Source organism: Cherax quadricarinatus, chromosome 19 (genome assembly GCF_038502225.1).
Source record: "Cherax quadricarinatus isolate ZL_2023a chromosome 19, ASM3850222v1, whole genome shotgun sequence".
Classification (NCBI taxonomy): domain Eukaryota; kingdom Metazoa; phylum Arthropoda; class Malacostraca; order Decapoda; family Parastacidae; genus Cherax; species Cherax quadricarinatus.
In genome coordinates this window covers 43,588,914-43,609,333 of record NC_091310.1, presented here as the reverse complement: position 1 = coordinate 43,609,333, position 20,420 = coordinate 43,588,914, and the positions used below count along the sequence as shown (strand labels likewise).

At 40.4% G+C, this 20,420-nt stretch overlaps 1 protein-coding gene across 2 annotated transcripts in view; it reads right to left on the bottom strand.

Annotated features, from left to right (window-relative positions):
• Positions 1-20,132, bottom strand: part of LOC128688369 (sorbitol dehydrogenase-like) — a 35,588-nt gene extending 15,456 nt beyond the window's left edge. Inside the window, exons 1-4 of one of the 2 annotated variants that reach the window (XM_070086765.1) lie at positions 19,778-20,132; positions 5,381-5,414; positions 4,173-4,337; positions 1,876-2,035 (exon numbers count right to left, since the gene is read on the bottom strand). In XM_070086765.1, coding sequence (XP_069942866.1) covers positions 1,876-2,035; positions 4,173-4,337; positions 5,381-5,414; positions 19,778-19,831 — 413 coding nt within the window. In that variant the 5' untranslated portion in view covers positions 19,832-20,132. The remainder of the gene's footprint in view (positions 1-1,875; positions 2,036-4,172; positions 4,338-5,380; positions 5,415-19,777) is intronic. The other variant, XM_070086764.1, reaches the window with a different exon arrangement.
• Positions 20,133-20,420: the final 288 nt, after the last annotated feature.

Sequence of the window (20,420 nt, the reverse complement as noted above, 5' to 3'; positions counted from 1 at the left end):
TTGACAACAACCTGAATTTCAGCACCCATATCCAACACATAACCAAAAAAGTATCCAAAACAGTTGGGATCCTCTCCAAGATACGATACTACGTGCCGCAAAATGCCCTTCTCACACTATACCACTCACTTATTTATCCATACCTCACCTATGCTATTTGTGCTTGGGGATCAACTGCAGCAACACACCTAAAGCCAATAATAACCCAACAAAAAGCTGCAGTAAGAATAATCACTAAATCCCATCCCTGGCAACACACCCCCCCACTCTTCATAGATCTAAACTTACTCCCTGTTCAGTACATCCACACTTACTACTGTGCAATCTACATCTACAGGACCTTAAACTCCAATATCAACCTTGACCTAAAGTGCTTTCTTGATAGTTGTGACAGAACCCACAGGCATAACACCAGACACAAACATCTCTACGACATTCCCCATGTCCGACTAAACCTTTACAAAAATTCAATGTATGTCAAAGGCCCTAAAATCTGGAACACCCTACCTGAGAACTCTAGAAATGCAGACACATTCATCACCTTCAAAACTACCATTAGAAAACATCTTATCTCCCTGATAAACCCCATCAACTAACTACACGAATACCACCTGGTGGTTCACACTTACACTCACTCACCCATTTGACCATAAACAGAAATATTAATCTCAATCTTAAAATAATGAATCCTATGATACTCCAATACTGAAACTATGTACTGTGCCAAAACAAAAGCATTCACATTGCTAAACTCACAAACTAGTATTTAGTCACTTTGCCATACCAACTTACCTCATAATTTGTAATATTTTAAAATAAAGAATTAAACTAAGTCTGCCCGAAATGCCTAGCCATGCTAGGCGTTCTAGTGGTACACTCTGTAATCATTATTTAACTACATGTAAACCACACAACAACCAAATTCTGTAAATTCAGCATTGTAATCTTTATAGAGAATAAACTTTGAATTTATCTTCATCTCATTGTCTTGAGTTGATGACTCCTTGATTCTAACATCAAACACTCACGGCTAAAGCTCCCGCTTCACACACGGAGGGCCCGGGTTCGATTCCCGGCGGGTGGAAACATTTCGACATGTTTCCTTACACCTGTTGTCCTGTTCACCTAGCAGCAAATAGGTACCTGGGTGTTAGTCGACTGGTGTGGGTCGCATCCTGGGGGACAAGATTAAGGACCCCAATGGAAATAAGTTAGACGGTCCTCAATGACGCACTGAATTGGGTTATCCTGGGTGGCTAACCCTCCGGGGTTAAAAATCCGAACAAAATCTTATCTTATCTTATCTCTCATTCCATCTCCATGACCATGCACCACTCTTCAGCATTTCGACTATTTTTTTTTTTTTTAAATATGTCAAGCGAGTCATAAAATTTCAAGCCAATGCATGTCACTTGGGGCCAGCTGGCCACAAATAAGATTCATCCAGCTAGGTATATTTCTATACACCATGGGAAAGTTTGCATGGGTCCCATTGTGACCACAAATCCAAGTTTTTACAGATCATGATAAATATTCAGAGACAATATGGGGTATTGAAAAGAAGGAAAACTGAGCAGTGATATACAATGACCCACATGGGAGGCTGTTTATTTACATCAGTTCACCTTCCCTCACATCGGTCCCTGCACTGCTAAAACAATTGAGCTGCCCAATGCACAGTGATAAGTCTCCTGCCTGCCTGCCATGGCACTCTTTAACAGAAACATGTGCTACCAATGGAAATTAATTCCACTCCCACATGCTTTAATGGAAATGGGCATGCTTCTATCATAAACGAAAAACTAAAATTAAATCACACATTGAAATTGCGAGCTATAATCGCATGTAATTCTAAACACAAAGGTGAGTAATTACTTAAAACAAAAATCTGCAGCATGTGTGTAGTACTGGCAGAGGTTTCCATTGTCGGGTGGTGTTGCACAGAAGTAAACATCTGGACACAGGTTGTATCTGCCCTTCTTGCAGAAATCACACAAACGACATGGAACTCCGGGTTCAATAGCAACACGATCACCTGAAACCCATGAAATTATATGTAGAATATGTTTGAAAACTGCTGTGGTTAAATAAGGAGACATTATGTGAATCTTAACCTACACAAGTCAAGATAAACACTAGTGTAAGAGTATTGAGGTAAACCATGCTAGCATTTTGATTTGCTGTTGGTGCTTCTTGTGAACCAATTACATTCACATAGTTAAAATCAGTCCTTTTTTGAAAAGGGGGCAAGTAGTTAATTTTTTATTGAACCCTTGTGCTTTTATATTGAGGAAGCTGCACTCCCTTCCCATTTCTCAAGAACTATACGACCCTTACAAGTTTAGTGCTCCTTCTATACATATAGTAATCCTAACAGCAGGCTTTTGGTAGACTACTACCACTAGTTATTTTGTATCACAATAAAACTGGTCATGGATTCAAATTCTGAGCAGAGTGGGATGTTTGCAGGGGACAAGTCTCCTTATGGTAACAGTAACAGTAATAGTTTATTTCAGTTCATAAAAATATCAACCCGGATGACCGCTAATAAACTTACTTAATATTGACAAAACCTTTTCTATATTATGTGTGGGAGCAGAGAAAGTGAGATCCAACTAAACATTATACATCACAATACCTTTATTGTTACACACAATGAGGTAAAATTTCTGGATCTGCATCTTGACAGAAACTTGAAATTCAACACCCATATCCAACACACAACAAAAAAGCATCCAAAACAGTTGGCATCCTCTCAGATACATTATGTACCACAAACAGCACTACTTACACTATACTATTCACTGATCTACCTCTACCTCACCTATGCTATTTGTGTCTGGGGATCCACAACAGCAACTCATCTAAGTCAATAATAACTCAACAAAAAGCTGCAGTGCGAATAATCACACAGTCAACTGCTAGACAACTCCCCCACCAACTCTTCAAAGACCTAAACCTACTCACTATATAAAACATTCACTCATACCACTGTGCACCCTACATTTACAGAACAATAAATTCTTATATAAATTCCGACCTGAAGCACTTTCTTGATAGTTGCAACAGGACCCACAGACATAATCCTAACCACAAAAATCTCTGACATTCCCCGTGTCCGGCTAAATCTCTTCAAAAATTCAATGTACAAGTACCATCCAACTTATGACCTGCTCGACATACGATCACTCGTACTGACAACCGTACTGTTTACGGCTTAGCTTAAGTTATTTTGTACTTTTCTGTTCATGCATAAGTAAATAAGTTTATTCAGGTATACACAAATACATACAGTTACATGGATTATCATACATAGCAGCATATGTGTAGAGAACCTAGGATAACCCAAAAAAGTCAAAGTGACTTATTTCCATTGTTTTCGTACGTTTTCATGCATACGAATGTTTTGTATGCAAATACACAACAGTTTGTGTTGTACACAGTGTTTCTCCTAAACCTTACAGTATAAAATAGAATACGTACTAAAAACATAAGGTTCGACTTGCGTCCATTTTGACTTACAACCGGTTGGTCGGAACCAAGCTTGGTCGTAAGTCGGATGGTATTTGTATATAAAAGGGTCCAAAATCTGGTAGTCTCTGCCAGAAATCTCCAGAATCACTGATTCAGCCAGCATTTCCAAAACTACCATTGAAAATTGCCTATCTTCCTAACATATCCTAGCATCAGCTAAATATGTAAAAACTGTACCTGTAATTCTTCTCAATTAAACTTGTTAAAGCCATATAGCATGAACTAATAGAATATTCAGTTCTCTCATGTTCATTATAAACTCCTAAATTTACACTTTATTTTTATTGCCTTATTAATCTTAAGTTAGTCTTAAGTTTGCCCGAAATGCTCTGCATATATAGGGGCTTTCGGCGTGTACACCCAAATGTCATTCTCCTTTGTACAACCATTGTATCATGCTGAAATAAACATTATCATTATGAGTAAAGAGGTTGCAGACTAACTCGTGTGGATGAGTAGGCAAAGGAAATAACAACATATAATAAAAAATGGAAATAATTGAAAATAAATATAGTATATAATCTAAAGGTAACAGCTGTAGTTTCGAACAAGCACAGTAATGAATTATGACATTACAGTAATTATGCTGAAGAATGGTGATAATATGGATGCATACAATTACTTAGTAAGAAGCCTACCTGGCACTAGACTGGTGACATTCTTGCCACACTTTGTCACCACACCAGCAGACTCGTGACCGAGTACCATTGGCTCTTTTACAACAAAATGGCCAATAGCTCCTTTAGTCCAGTAGGCAACATCTGATCCACAAATGCCAACTTTAGCCATTTTCAGGAGCACCTCTGAAAAGACAAAGTGAGAAAATAAGTTCTCCAAAGTAATTTGACTATACCACAAGTTAAAACCAACTTTACTGTCAACATTTGAAATGAAAAACTATGATGAATGAATATGAGGGAGGATACAAGTAGACATGGACTGCTGAACTGGTGCATGTGATTGCGCAAATCTAGTTGATACAGTAATGCATAAAAGAACATGGGAAAGCATATTACTTGTTACCAGCCCTCAATGGGAGAGAATAGGAGGGGGGATAGTGATCATGAATCAAAGAACTAGAGCTACTCATAATATCCATCAGCCCCTCTCTAAAAAAAGTACGTCCTCGAGTACCCCCCTCCCACTCCCTTCATTTTAACCAGATTACCACCTCTCAAGTCATACACGTACACTGGAACCCTGGTCTTTGTCTTTAATCCGTTCCAGAAGGTTGGCCGAAAACCTATTTGTACAAAAACTGAAGTAATATTTCCCATAAGAAATGATGTAAATCCAATTAATCTGTTCCACACACCCAAAATATTAACAAAAAATACACTTTATAGAGAATAACTATAGTTTTACATACAGAAAACAATGAGAAAAAATATAAAGCACTAATGAAATGGATAAATGAACATTTAAAAAACTTTTACCTTCATTGAAGACTCTTGTTGGCATATGGAAGATGGCAAGGAGGGATGAGGGAGAAGAGGTTATCTCTACCACCATCACTACCACCCTCTACCACCATCACTACCACCCTACCATGCTCACTGAACGAGTAACAAAGGCAGATTGGGTCATGAACGTATGAGCGGCCACGTCCCGCAGGCAGGTGGACACGTCTGATACTAACGATTTCCGAGTGGATATATGAAAATGGGGAAAATTTCGCCAAAAAAAGTGGTCGAAAACTGCATTGTAAGATAACCGGACCAGACAAAAACTAGGGTTCCACTGTATATATAAATTCTAGAGCCACCCCTGACATACCTATTTCTATTTTATTAATCAGTTTGAAGCATCTCAATATAATCATAGAGACAATTGAATGGAATCTTACCATCTGGACCTGGCTCCGGAATGGGACGATTTTCCTGGAAGAAATAAGATGGAAATGTAATATTTATCACAGACCTATTTCTGAAAGATAATTGGTCATCTTATTTGCTCTGCATAGTTCATTTTAGGGTACAAAGCAAAGTTGTACAAAAGGATAGTCATATTTCTGTTTATAGAATGCCAAATCATTTTTTATTTTAGTAAAAGGAGCTTTAGACAACTACAGGATTATAATCAAATTCTATTTACTCCCAAGCTAGCTCTATGCTTCTAAAAGTTTGTAGTTTGTGAAGATGACAGAATATGGACTAAGAACAAAAGTATGCACTGTACTGTATTATATAATTGGTTACGAGAATCAGACCAAGTATCTGACACCAGCTACATGTCAAGCACTGTAGATTCATGATGGTTTTTACACTTCAATTTATTAGCTAGGTGCTGTTATTCTACTCTCACTGTACAGTCATGCTCTAGCTGAGGTGTACTACCACCAACCAAATCCTATATACATTTACTGCAAGGTGAACAGCTGAGTTGCTCATATGGCTCACCTTGCTTATTAATCAAAACCAAGCTTTTGGGGAAATAATTAATGAAAGTCGAATTGTCAAATTATACAAATGAAATCTATGGCAGCTGAAATTGGAAACTCACAAATTCACTCAAAACAGAAGAGGTGGCAAAAAAAAAAAAAAATACAAATCAAAATTTGAGTAACAAAATAAAAATCAACTTGATAAATTACACATGTACTCACCTATTTGTGGTTGCAGGGGTCAAGACATAGCTCGTGGCCCCGCCTCTTCACTGATCGCTACTAGGTCCTCTCTCTCCCTACTCCATGAGCTTTATCATACCTAGTCTCAAAACTATGTATGGTTCCTGCCTCCACTACATCAATTGCAACACTTGAGTATCCTTACTGAGAAAACGTTTCGCCACACAGTGGCTTCATCAGTCCAATACAAAGAAGAATGGTGAAGTACAGAAGGAGTTTAAGGTAATCAGTCCCTCAGCCTTGAGTCGATGTAATCAGTCCATCAGTCTTGAAAAGAACACAGTGCATGCGCGAAGAAGTGGCCTATATGATGGACTGATTACATCGATTCGAGGCCGAGGGACTGATTACTTCAAACTCCTGTTCTTCGCCATTCTTCTTTGTATTGGACTGATGAAGCCACTGTGTGGCGATACGTTTCCTCAAGAAAGATACCCAAGTGTTGCACATGTCTAATTTATCAACTTGTCGGTTCTCTGAACCATTTATCTAAAATCAACTTCTGCAACATTAACAAAACATACAAATACTATCACGCCAAGTTAGAATAACCTGCATCAGTTTAAACCCATTATATAGTTGAAGATGTTAAAGGCCCCTACAAGAACCTCTATAATTATGAAAAAAAAAGTGATGTAAGCCGTGGGCAAACCACATCTACTGCTGCTCTATCACTTCATTGTAATAATAATAATAATAATAATAATAATAATAATAATAATAATATGGGATCTTGTTACAAAGTATTCTTCAACACTTGTCCAACCTTTGGACTAAGACCTACTTCGACTAGTGGATGGTACCACTATGACCCCGCCTCATCCTGCTTCGCCTTACCTAACTACAAGCCACGTCTACGGCCCTATGCTGTACATTCTACAAGATTGATGGACTGAACACATCGACTCCAGGCTGAGGGACTGATTACCTCATACTCCTCTCCTTACACCTTCTGCTTTGTATTGGACTGATGAAGCCACTGTGTGGCGAAACGTTTCCTGAATAAAGATTCCCATATAAGAACATAAGAACATAAGAACGAAGGAACACTGCAGAAGGCCTACTGGCCCATGCGAGGCAGGTCCAAGTCTCCTACCGGCTTAAGCCAATGCACCCAACCTAGTCAGGTCAGGTCACATTGACTTAAGGGAGGAACACGGCAACCGACCTGGTAGCACAAGCTATCAGGTCTAACTCACACCCACCCACATCTACTCATGTATTTATCCAACCTATTTTTAAAGCTACACAACGTTCTGGCCTCTATAACGGTATTTGGGAGTTTGTTCCACTCATCCACAACTCTATTACCAAACCAGTACTTTCCTATATCCTTCCTGAATCTGAATTTTTCCAACTTAAAACCATTGCTGCGAGTCCTGTCTAGGCTAGATATTTTCAGCACACTATTTACATCCCCTTTATTTATTCCTGTCTTCCATTTATACACCTCAATCATATCCCCCCTAATTCTACGTCTTTCTAGAGAGTGCAGTTTCAGGGCCCTTAGTCTATCCTCATAGGGAAGGTTTCTGATACATGGGATCAACTTTGTCATCCTCCTTTGTACATTTTCCAGAGAATTTATATCCATTCTGTAATACGGTGACCAAAACTGTGCAGCATAATCTAAATGAGGCCTAACCAAGGATGTATAGAGTTGAAGAACAACCTGAGGACTCCTATTATTTATGCTTCTTGATATGAAGCCAAGGATTCTATTAGCTTTATTGCGAACACTTATGCACTGTTGTCTTGGTTTCAGATTACTGCTAACCAGAACTCCTAAATCTTTTTCGCAATCCGTAATATTAAGATCCACATTATTTAGTTTATATGTGGCATGGTTATTGTCCTGTCCAACATTTAGAACTTTGCATTTGTCTATATTAAACTGCATCTGCCACTTCTCCGACCACTGCATCAGTCTATTCAAATCTTCCTGGAGTGCTCGAATGTCCTCGTCAGAATGAATTCGACGGCCTATTTTGGTGTCATCGGCAAACTTGCCGATGTCGCTCTTTATGCCCTCATCTATGTCGTTTATGTAGATTGTGAACAGCAGGGGGCCCAACACTGACCCCTGTGGAACACCGCTCGTGACGCTTCCCCACTCTGATTTCTCCCCATTTATGCAAACTCTCTGCTGCCTATTTGTCAACCATGCCTCTATCCAGGAAAAAATTTCTCCTCCTATTCCATGTGCTTTAATTTTCCTCAATAGTCTCTGATGTGGGACCCTGTCAAAAGCCTTACTGAAGTCCATATACACAATATCATATTCATTACCATGATCTACCTCCTCAAATACCTTAGTGAAAAAAGTTAATAAATTCGTAAGGCAGGAACGCCCCTTTGTAAAACCATGCTGAGATTCGTTGATTAATTTATGCTTTTCAAGGTGGCTACGAACTGCCTCGGCAATTATTGATTCCATAAATTTTCCCACTATGGAGGTTAGGCTTATTGGTCTATAGTTCGAAGCTATGGACCTGTCACCTGTTTTGAAAATAGGTATCACATTTGCCATTTTCCACTTATCTGGCACCATGCCAGTTTGTAGTGATATGTTGAAAAGATTAGCCAAAGGTGTGCTAAGCTCCTCTTTACATTCCTTTAGAACCCTTGCATACAGTTCATCAGGGCCTGGGGATTTGTTAGGTTTTAATTTATCTATTTGCCTAAGGACCATGTCACTTGTGACCCTAATAGTGCACAGTTTATTATCGTCCTGTTCTACATAATTTATCATTACTGGAATATCGCTGGTATCCTCCTGTGTAAAAACTGAGAGGAAGTATGTGTTAAAAATTCTACACATTTCCTTATCACTGTCAGTGAGCTGACCCGAGGAACTTTTGAGTGGGCCTATCTTGTCCCTGATCTTACTTCTGTATACCTGAAAGAATCCTTTTGGGTTAGTCTTCGATTCTCTTGCAACTTTAACCTCATAATCTCTTTTTGCTTTTCTAATTCCCTTTTTTATTTCTCTCTTTAACTGAATATATCGATTTCTCAATTGCCCCTCTCCTCTTTTGATTTGCCTATATATGCCTCTCTTTTGACCAATCAGATATTTTAATCTATTGTTCATCCATTTAGGATCATTTTTGTTTGATCTGATTTCCCTATTTGGAACATAATTTGACTGAGCAGCTAGAACTATGCCCTGGAAAGCATCATATCGGCAACCATCACCACCTACCTGACCCTTAGTCAGGTCATTCCAGTTCAGCCCACCTAAGTAATTTTTCAGTCCTATGAAATCAGCCAAGCGAAAGTTAGGGACGGAGACTTGATTGCCATTATTAGGGGAATTCCATGATATATTAAAACTGAGTGATTTGTGATCACTTTCCCCAAGCTCATCATTAACCTCAAGATTATTAATTAGTGTTTCCCTACTGGCAAGAACCAAGTCAAGGAGGTTATTTCCCCTAGTTGGCTCTGTCACAAACTGTTTTAAAAAACAATCCTGGATCGTATCAAGAAAGTCACCTGACTCTAAATTTCCTGTCAAATTGCTCCAGTCAATCTGTCTATAGTTGAAATCTCCCATTAGCACAACATTTTCGTATGTAGATGCCTTACGAATTTCGTCCCATAGAAGTTTACTGCACTCCCTATCAAGATTTGGGGCCCTGTAAATCACACCCAAAATTAGTTTTTCTCGGCCCTCGAGAAGCTGTAACCAAACAGATTCAGTGGCTGACGCTTCTAATTTAATATCTTGTCTAACACAACAATTTAAATTGTCTCTGACATACATCGCTACTCCACCACCTTTCCTGTTGACCCTGTCAGTGTGGAATAATTTATAGCCTTGTATGTGACATTCAGAGGGCATCTCTCTATCTTTCAGATTAAGCCAGGTCTCTGTTATAGCAATAATATCTATGTTTCCTGCACTTGCAATTAATCTTAGCTCATCTATCTTATTTCTTACACTCCTGCTATTAGTATAGTAAACCTTAAGGGAGCTAGTCCCTTGCTGCCCTCTGCTGTCCCCCTTTGTTTGCTGACCTGATCTATTGTCTTTATTTATAACTTCATGCTGAATGCCTTTTATACATTTACTGTTTCCAACCCAAGTGTTGCAACCTGCTTGTTTCCCACACACACCCATACCTCTATCTTCCTTCAGTTTAAAATCATAGGCATTTCACCAATGGCCTTCTCAATCGAGTCTGCAAGTGCTACCACCCCAGCCCCAGAGAGATGTACCCCATCCCTTGCATACATATCATGTTTGCCATAAAAGTTGTTCCAGTTGTCAATGAATGGGATTGCAAGTTCCTTGCAGTATCTGTCTAGCCAGCAATTTACACCAATTGCCCTAGACAACCATTCATTTCCTACTCCCCTTCTAGGCAAGATGCTACATATGATTGGGATCCCTCCCTTAGACTTAATGAAATCTATAGCTGACCTGTACTTATCTAGCAGCTCTTCTCTCCTACCCTTCCCAATATCATTTCCACCAGCACTGAGACAGATAATGGGCTTGTTCCCATTACCTGACGTGATATTATCCAGCCTGTTGACAATGTCCCCAACACCAGCTCCAGGGAAGCACACTCTATCTCTCATCTTCTTATTCCTATTACAAAAAGCACGGTCAATATATCTTACCTGAGAGTCACCAACCACAAGAATGCGCTTGCCTCCATTAGCAGGGGCAGTAGTACCCTTACCTTCACTGGCCACTGAAGTACATTCATCCTGAAGAACAGAGAAGCGATTTCCTACCTTCAGATCTTCACTCTTAACTTTCCTTACTCTGATGCGCCTTCCATTACTGTGAACCACTCGCCACTTGTAGCAGGTGCTGGACTGCACCTCACTGCTGGTAGCCGTTGCTACCTCCCCAGCTACAGCCTCCTCACAGCGAGAGACAGACTGCACCTCACTGCTAGAAGCCTCATTCCCCACAACTCCAGCCACCTCACACTCTCTCCCAGACCCATTGAGGTGGACCTTCAGCCTCCTAATCTCCTCCTGGAGAAGCAAGACCTCCTCCTTCAACTCTCCAACCTCAATTTTTAAAACACTGCAGGAGCAAGCCATGCTTTGTAACCGTCCACACTAATCCCCAAAGCAGCTCAGGGTCTGTGACCTCACGTGACGACTGACCACTGCATAAGTGTCTCAATCTTCGACCCACAAGTTGTGTAACATTCAGGTACCTACTTATTGTTAGGTGAACCAGGGCAGCAGGTATAAGGAAGCTTAACAATACTCATTTGTACTAAATTGTTATCTGTTTTACAATAATTTTTGTACCACTGAATATATCATTGCTTAGTTAATCTTAAGTTAATTTTAACCCTGCCCGTAATGCTATGCATTCAAGTGGCTTTGACATGCTGCATTTAACTGTATTCTTTTGTACTTCACTGTATCATGTTCAAATTAATAAATAAATAAATAAAACAAACGTTTCACCCGTGCCGGGATCGATCTCCGGACCCTCAGTGTGAGCTGAGAAAGCTACCAACTAGGCCACGAGCACCCACATTCTCATGTCTTATGTTCCTTGTGTCTATTTCATCAACTTTTAGGTATTTTATGCCTTTGGTATAAGATTAGTTTAAAATAATAAAAAAAAACAAGTGAGGGAGGTGTGGCATGCCGCGTTGTGGTCCAGATTCTGTAAGAACCTTGTAGAGTGACGTCGACAGGGATAAAATGGCTGACAATTCCTCCAAACCAAACAAATCGAAGTTCTCTCTAGTCCTCCGTAATAAGAATGTAGGAACACTGCAGAAGGCCTACTGGCCCATACGAGGCAAGGAGACAGATTCTTGAAGCCTCTGGAATTCAGCTGAAGTCCTCGACACTAGACAGAAGGGAAGCCCACGATGAGGATACTGGCCACTTGCGACGGTTCATCTACTAAGGAATCAGGAAGTATTTCCCAAGCATGTTTCTCATTTTATAGAAATTCCATCTGAGGGAAGGTGTCATGTGGATTATTAGTTCTCATGGTGAACGAAACTCCTCAAGAGTGTAATAATCCTCATACTGTGTAACATATTTTGTCAGGATATAATAGCACAAGTTCCTGAACCTGTATTCCCTGGAACGCAGGCGGGAGAGATACATGATTATATACACCTAGAAAATCCTAGAGGGACTAGTACCAAACTTGCACACGAAAATCTCTCTCCGAAAGCAAGACTCGGCAGACGATGCAACATCCCCCCAATGAAAAGCAGGGGTGTCACTAACACGCTAAGAGACAACACAATAAGTGTCAGGGGTCCAAGACTGTTCAACTGCCTCCCAGCATATATAAGGGGGATTACCAATAGAACCCTGGCTGTCTTCAAGCAGGCACTGGACAGGCACCTAAAGTCGGTACCTGACCAGCCGGGCTGTAGCTCGTACGTTGGATTGCGTGCAGCCAGCAGTAACAACCTGGTTGATCAGGCCCTGTTCCACCATGAGGCCTGGTCACAGACCGGGCCGCGGGGGCGTTGACCCCAGGAACTCTCTCCAGGTAAACTGACAGACATTTTGACCCATCAGGCAGGTCAAATTCACCCGACCCACTCACTCATATACTTATCAACCTATTTTTAAAGCTACACAACGTTGTCGCTTCAGTGACGCAGACTTTAAAATGAGCTTTAATCTTCCATTATATATACTTGATATGAAGCTAAGAAGTATAAATAACAAAAGTCCTTAGGTTATACCTCAACTTTATATATCTTTGGTAAGAACATAATGATACAGGTTGATGAATAAGACACTTGTGCAACATTTGGGCATCTGTACGGTGAAAAGAGCAGATGGCTTCATCAGTCCATTACAAAGAAGAACGGTCGAAGATGAGAAGTTGGAGGAAATCTGTTCTTCAAACTTCTCATTTGCTCCAAGGTCGAGGGACTGAACACATCATATCTGCCTGGATATGATGTGTTCAGTCCCTCGACCTTGATTAAACTATAGCACATGTAGAGAAGGGCCTTATATCCTGCAAACAGGTGAGGTGAAACAGTTGCAGGCGGCGTCACCGGTAGATAAAATCCACTAGTGGAAGTAAGCCATGTCTATAGATTAGGCCAAGTGTTGAACTCTCTGTATCAGCAAAAAAAGAACATGAGAGTAAGACACATGTGCAACATCTGGGTATCTTTATTGTAGACGTTTCGCCATCCAGTGGCTTTATCAATACAAATTCTAGGACATAACTTGAAGACAGTAGAACTATGTACAGAAGATGAGGTAATCAGTCCCTCAACCTAGGAGTAGGTGCGAACAGCACCACTATGGTGCTGTTCGCACCTACTCATAGGTTGAGGGACTGATTACCTCATCTTCTGTACATAGTTCTACTGTCTTCAAGTTATGTCCTAGAATTTGTATTGATAAAGCCACTGGATGGCGAAACGTCTACAATAAAGATACCCAGATGTTGCACATGTGTCTTACTCTCATCTTGTCGGTATTATATACCATTCGTACACAAAAAAAGAACAGTTTGAAACCCAGCTGGGAGAGAGGTCAGGTTTCCCTGCAAGTTCACCCAAGTGCCTTCAGGCTGGAGGGAGAATCAATGAGGAGCCTCACTATGACATAGCAGAATGGGCCGAGATCCCTATACTTCTATTGACAACTGTGCCGGGAGGGGATGTAGAAGCAGAAAGAGCATACATGGAATCCAACGACAACTTCATTTCCCATTACCTTACAGAGTAATAACAGGCTCTAGTCCCGTATAAAATACTATAATACGAGACAGTTTTATTGCAGAAACATGTTGTATGACCCTACTAGGTTTAGCGCTTCTTTTTTATAATAATAATAATAATAATAATAATAATAATATTGCAGAAACAATACTCTAGGAGTCTAAGTGAAGAACAGTCATACTACCGTGCCTGGAAACAATGAATGTATGTATAAATGTATGTGTATGTATACTCACCTGTGTGCGTGTGTGTACTCACCTATTTATGGTTACATTCACAGCTCCTGGCCCTGACTCTTCTCTGGTCACTACTAGGTCCACACTCTCCCTGCTCCATGTGTGTGTGTGCGCGCGCGCTCGATTTGTACGTGGGAGTCGAGACTCAGCTCCTGGCCCTGCCTTCTAGATTACTTACATCGTCATCGTTGATTTTTGGCCATTATTATATTTAGTCTTGAAGCTGTGTATCGAGTTTGCCTCTACCATTGTCTCATCCAAGTCATTCCACCTCTCAACCACCCTGAGACTTTTAAAAATATTTCCTTACACCTCTCTGGGTCATTTGTCTCTTCAATTTCCACCTGTGTCCCCTTGATCCTGGCTGTCTTAATTTGAACAAGTCTGCCCTTATTTCCCTATCAGTTCCTCTTAGGATTTTAAACGTAGTATTCATGGCTCCCTCGTCTTTCTCTCCACCAAGGCCTTAAGGTTCCGTTCTTTCAACCTCACAGCGCATTTTCCCTCAGTTCTGATAGTAATCTGGTTGTAGACCTTTGGGCTTGTTAGAGCTTCTGCATGTGGGCTCCATGCTGGGGCTGCATACTCTATGACACCTAACACAGGTCACATATACAATTCTGAAGGATTCTTCAGGTTCGTAAATGTTGGTCTGAGGTTTGCTAATCTTGCATGTGATGCTGCCGCTTTGTGTTTATGTGCAATTCCCAGGATATGCTTAGCGCTATATTTATCTTAGGTCCTTTTTAATGTTTGCGCGAGTGCCTATGGGTGTATGTATTTTCTGTATCCCATTCTCGCAGCTAGTGGGAAACATGTTCAGAATTCGTCATTCCCTATTTTTCCTCGCCACCTCGTTGATGATGATGGTATAGTAATGTTCATGAGCGTAATGATGATAGCGAGGAGGGGATACAAGTAGTGATTCCACCTACTATACATTCACACAGAATATTCTACGTAACCAGGTGCTTTCTATCAAGTAAGTCAACTCTAAACCATTATTATAGATAAACTTACTTTAATTATTAAAAACTCCCACGTAGCCTCAATAATGTTAGAAATACGCGGAGAAGGGAAATTCAGATGAAATGTTTTCCATTTAGCAAATTTTTTAATTGTGCTGAGAAACTACGTACTATCCCAGGGCTTCTCTAATGAAACAAAACTCGTATAAACTTTCTGTCCTTAGTTGTAATATTGCAATACTTAGGAAAAGATTTCCTGACCTTCACCATAAAGTAACTACTGAATCCATTCATGTGTGTCTACATGAGTGCAGAGTCCCAGAAAAATCCCAATCCTTACCCTCAATTACCCCAATTTGTTACATATAGTAGTGTGAAAATTAATTGGGACCGAGTAATTATGTTGGGACAGGAGTAAATTATGTGATAGTCTCATAATATGTCTTAGTCTCCGGCTTAATGTAGTTTGGGTTTCTTCTTTTCAGTTTGCTACCGACTTCTGGCAACCATCTAGCTTTGGCATTACCCTGCCACTTTTATCAGTGCTACAGCAGCTGTTGCTCTGCAAGGCTATTCCTGGAAGCTTACTCAGTTAATGTGGTTTTTGCCAAATTCCTCCCTTCAGCTCTTGATTACTGATGAAATTCATGATGGATGTTACACCTAGGAATCGTGCAAGTATTGTAGCTCTTAGAAAACATGCTGGTTTGAGTTTCAGACAGATCGCCGAAAATTTGAGCCTAGCAAAGTCAACTGTTGGTCGGATTCTAAAGAGAGCTGACGACATTAGTGATTGTGAAGGATACCAAGAAAACCTGCAAAGATCTACAGAGATTTGGCTTTAGCTGGCATGAATGTTGATTCTTCAACATTCTGATGAAGGCTCCTTGAAGTTCCCAGTAAAGAAACAATTATTAACTGCTGCCATGAAGAAAAACCAGCTGCGGTGGGCACTCAATCATAAGAGATGGATGACATATGAATGGGTGAAGATCAGTGGTAGTGAGACAGCAAAGGCGAACCTCTTCGGAATGGACACATTTAACAAGCGCTAAAACACCCACCTAAGATGTTTTGGGGTAGTTTTACTGCTAAAGGCCCTGGACAGCTTGTTATTGTTGAGGGGGCGATGAACAATGACAAATACAAAGCAATCCTAGCAACTCTTGCTTCCCATTGTGGTTAGACTTTCCTGATGGAGAAGGCATTTTCCAGCAAGCAGGATCTTGCTCTATGCCACACTTTCAGAAAAATGCTAAAATTCTTCGAAGAGAGTGGGCTAAGTGTTCTAAACTGGCCTGGAAACTCTCCTGGCCTCAACCCAATTGAGGATCTATGGGCAACAACCAAACACAGGACATCGAAACAACTGTTCACCTATGGAGAAGCTGAATGTTGTTGTTATTAGGACCTGGTACCATGACGAACTTGCCATAATGTATACAACATTGGTCGATTCTATGCCAGAGCGTGTAGCAGTGCTTGTAAAAGCAAAGGGGAGTCATATTTCTTATTGAATCAGTTATGATTATGTGTCAAATCTGTGGAAAATACTGTATATATTTTCCAGAAATACAGTAGTTATATGTAAATAGATGGCCATACTGTATTTAATAAAAATTGTAAAAAATGGGAAACTGCGCCTGCGCAGAGAGGACTTGCCATTGTGTTTTGAATGAGTCAAGAAAACGTTAGTGAAAACAAGAGAATTTTCGTGCTCTAGAGGTTAAAATTGGGCTGACACCTCTCAAATAGGAGACGAAATTGTTGGATGTGCATTCCTGCATAACTTGAGATATCAGGCGACTGGACAAGACGGCTCCAGAAACCTCAGATAAGCTATTTAGATTTGTGTTATAATTCTGGCCAATATTTTCATAAATTTAGTTAATGAGGTTTTCTGAGTATGATACACCTTAATCTCCAGTCAAATTGGTGAGTGATTTTAAGATATTCTCCCTCTGTTATATAAATGTGTATATATAATCATTTTTTAATTTTAATATACAGTTCACAAACTTATATATTTACCAGAATTCTTGTTGATGCATCTTTCATTTGTAATTAATAGGTCTAGAGCAACTTGTGGATAAGACAGTTGTAGGTATCGAAGGGGGACATTTTTGCGACCTAGGTGTCCCAAATTCCTACTTGTCTATGTAACTGATAAATAATAATTATCTTTGTTATCATTTACTGTTATGTACATAATAAGTTACATTCAGATAAATGTAATTTTCCACAATATCATTGCCATGTATTTTTCAAATAAACATTAATTTTCCAAATAAATGTGTGATTTCATCACCGTCCCAGTTAATATGCACACTACTGTATAACCTCAAATCTTGTATTTTATATATTAAAAAAATAGTTTCCTCATCAATTTCTTTCAGTTAATTAAGAAAACTAAATGGCATCAATATCATGGTGTTAGGATTAATACAAGGAACTCTGCTCTCAACATATTTAACTTGTATACTCCTGCTGACAATTTTTTAATTATGTGGAGATTCCAACTTATGTTCAGTCAGATGCTACTCGTGTTGTTGGAGATTATAATGCAAGACACAAAAGCATCGAAAACTCATACTTTAATAATCGCAATGATAACAACTTTAGTCATCACGATGTGCAAATTGTAGGCGACCTTGAACCCACATTATATATATCTATGTAGGCATCCTTAATTTGTATCGTGACTTCAGCATTACATTTGCCAGCTGTGAATATTCCATTTTAACAGATATATCAGATAAGTTTCCCTGAATAACCACTATCAACAATGGTAATACATGGACTGCAGTCCAATACTTGACTTGACAGGCCCGGTGGCCTGGTGGCTAAAGCTCCCGCTTCACACACGGAGGGCCCGGGTTCGATTCCCGGCGGGTGGAAACATTCGACACGTTTCCTTACACCTGTTGTCCTGTTCACCTAGCAGCAAATAGGTACCTGGGTGTTAGTCGACTGGTGTGGGTCGCATCCTGGGGGACAAGATTAAGGACCCCAATGGAAATAAGTTAGACAGTCCTCGATGACGCACTGACTTTCTTGGGTTATCCTGGGTGGCTAACCCTCCGGGGTTAAAAATCCGAACGAAATCTTATCTTATCTTAAAAGGCCCACTAAAGGTGCAAAATGTTATCAATAAAGATTCTCATTACACTGTGTGTGTGTGTGTTTCCATTCTCTTTACCACTCTGACTTGTTTAGCTGTCAAAACTTTGTGATCCAGTCCCTAGACCCATTATGTGCCCCTGTAATTTTTTGGTTACCACCCAAACCATGGGTATGGCGTGCATAATAAATTTATTAAACCGTTAAATTAACCTCGTTGAAGATTTATTACGGCCTATTTTTATAATGAACCCATTTGTAGTAAAATACACGTTTTAATATATGTACTTATGTAAGATTTCGTTCGGATTTCTAACCCCGGAGGGTTAGCCACCCAGGATAACCCAAGAAAGTCAGTGCGTCATCGAGGACTGTCTAACTTATTTCCATTGAGATCCTCAACCTTGTCCCCCAGGATGCGACCCACACCAGTCGACTAACACCCAGGTACCTATTTGCTGCTAGGTGAACAGGACAACAGGTGTAAGGAAACGCGTCGAAATGTTTCTACCCGCCGGGAATCGAACCCGGGCCCTCCGTGTGTGAAGCGAGAGCTTGAGCCACCAGGCCACCGGGCCTGGGAGTGGCCCGGTGTTGAAAAATACACAGCGTTTAGAAACTAAGGTTGAACACCACATCAAAACACTGACAATATGATGTTTGTCTGTGATATTCAAGTGTGATGTGTCTGTGATGTTCAAGTGTGATGTGTCTGTGATGTTCAAGAGTGATGCGTTTGTGATGTTCAAAAGTGATGTGTCTGTGATGTTCAAAAGTGATGTGTTTTGATGTTCAAGTGTGATGTGTCTGTGATGTTCAAGTGTGATGTGTGTGATGTTCAAAAGTGATGTATCTGTGATGTTCAAAAGTGATGTGTCTGTGATGTTCAAGTGTGATGTGTCTTGTGTTCAAGTGTGATGTGTCTGTGATGTTCAAGTGTGATGTGTGTGATGTTCAAAAGTGATATGTCTGTGATGTTCAAGAGTGATGTGTCTGATGTTCAAAAGTGATGTGTCTGTAATGTTCAAGTGTGATGTGTCTGTGATGTTCAAAAGTGATGTCTGTGATTTTCAAGAGTGATGTGTCTGTGATGTTCGAGTGTGATGTGTCTGATGTTCAGAAGTGGTGTCTGTGATGTTCAAAAGTGATGTGTCTGTGATGTTCAAGTGTGATGTGTCTGTCATCAAGTGTGATGTGTCTGTTATCATGTGATGTACTCACCTAATTTTGGTTGCAGGGGTCGAGACTCAGCTCCTGGCTCCTGTCATCAAGTGTGATGCGTCTGTCATAACGTGTGATATGTCTGTTATCAAGTGTGATGTGTCTGTCATCAAGTGTGATGTGTCTGTCATCAAGTGTGATGTGTCTGTCATCAAGTGTGATGTGTCTGTCATCAAGTGTGATGTGTCTTTCATCAAGTGTGATGTGTCATCAAATGTGATGTGTCTATGATCAAATGTGATGTCTGTCATCAATTGTGATGTGTCTGCCATCAAACTGTGATGGTGTCTGACAAATGGTAACTAATACTACTACACCGTTGTATATACCAGCAATGAAACATCAAATACAATCATAAATAATTGTACTCACAATTCTGAGGTCATTTTTGGCATAGACCACAACTGAAAGGTTTCTTGTTGCCATGGTAGCAGCAGGAGGTGTGGACAGCAGCAGGAGGAGGTGTGGACAGCAGCAGGAGGAGGTGTGGACAGCAGCAGGAGGAGGTGTGGACAGCAGCAGCAGGTGTGGACAGCAGCAGGAGGAGGTGTGGACAGCAGCAGGAGGAGGTGTGGACAGCAGCAGCAGGTGTGGACAGCAGCAGGAGGAGGTGTGGACAGCAGCAGGAGGTGTGGACAGCAGCAGGAGGGTAGGAGGTGGTGTGGGCAGCAGTGGGAGGTAATGTGGGCAGCAGCAATACGTAGTGTGGGCTGTTAAGATGTGTGAGTGTCAGACAACAACTATTATCTTCCAAACCTTGACCAACTCTGGCTTAGACTTTATCTTGTTGAGAAAGTGCAACATTACGCCTTTCTTTCTCTCTTCTACTTGAGCTTAAGTTTTGTTTATATTGTTGCAACCATCTTTGTGTATAAATATATACCAAATTCACAAGAAAAGTTAAATTAAGTTTGTGTTATTGTAGTGAAGCGACGTGTTGAAATAAGAGTGATGGGTGTCGGGTGCAGCGACCAGCAACCTCGATAACATACACAATGTAATTCATTTATGTGAA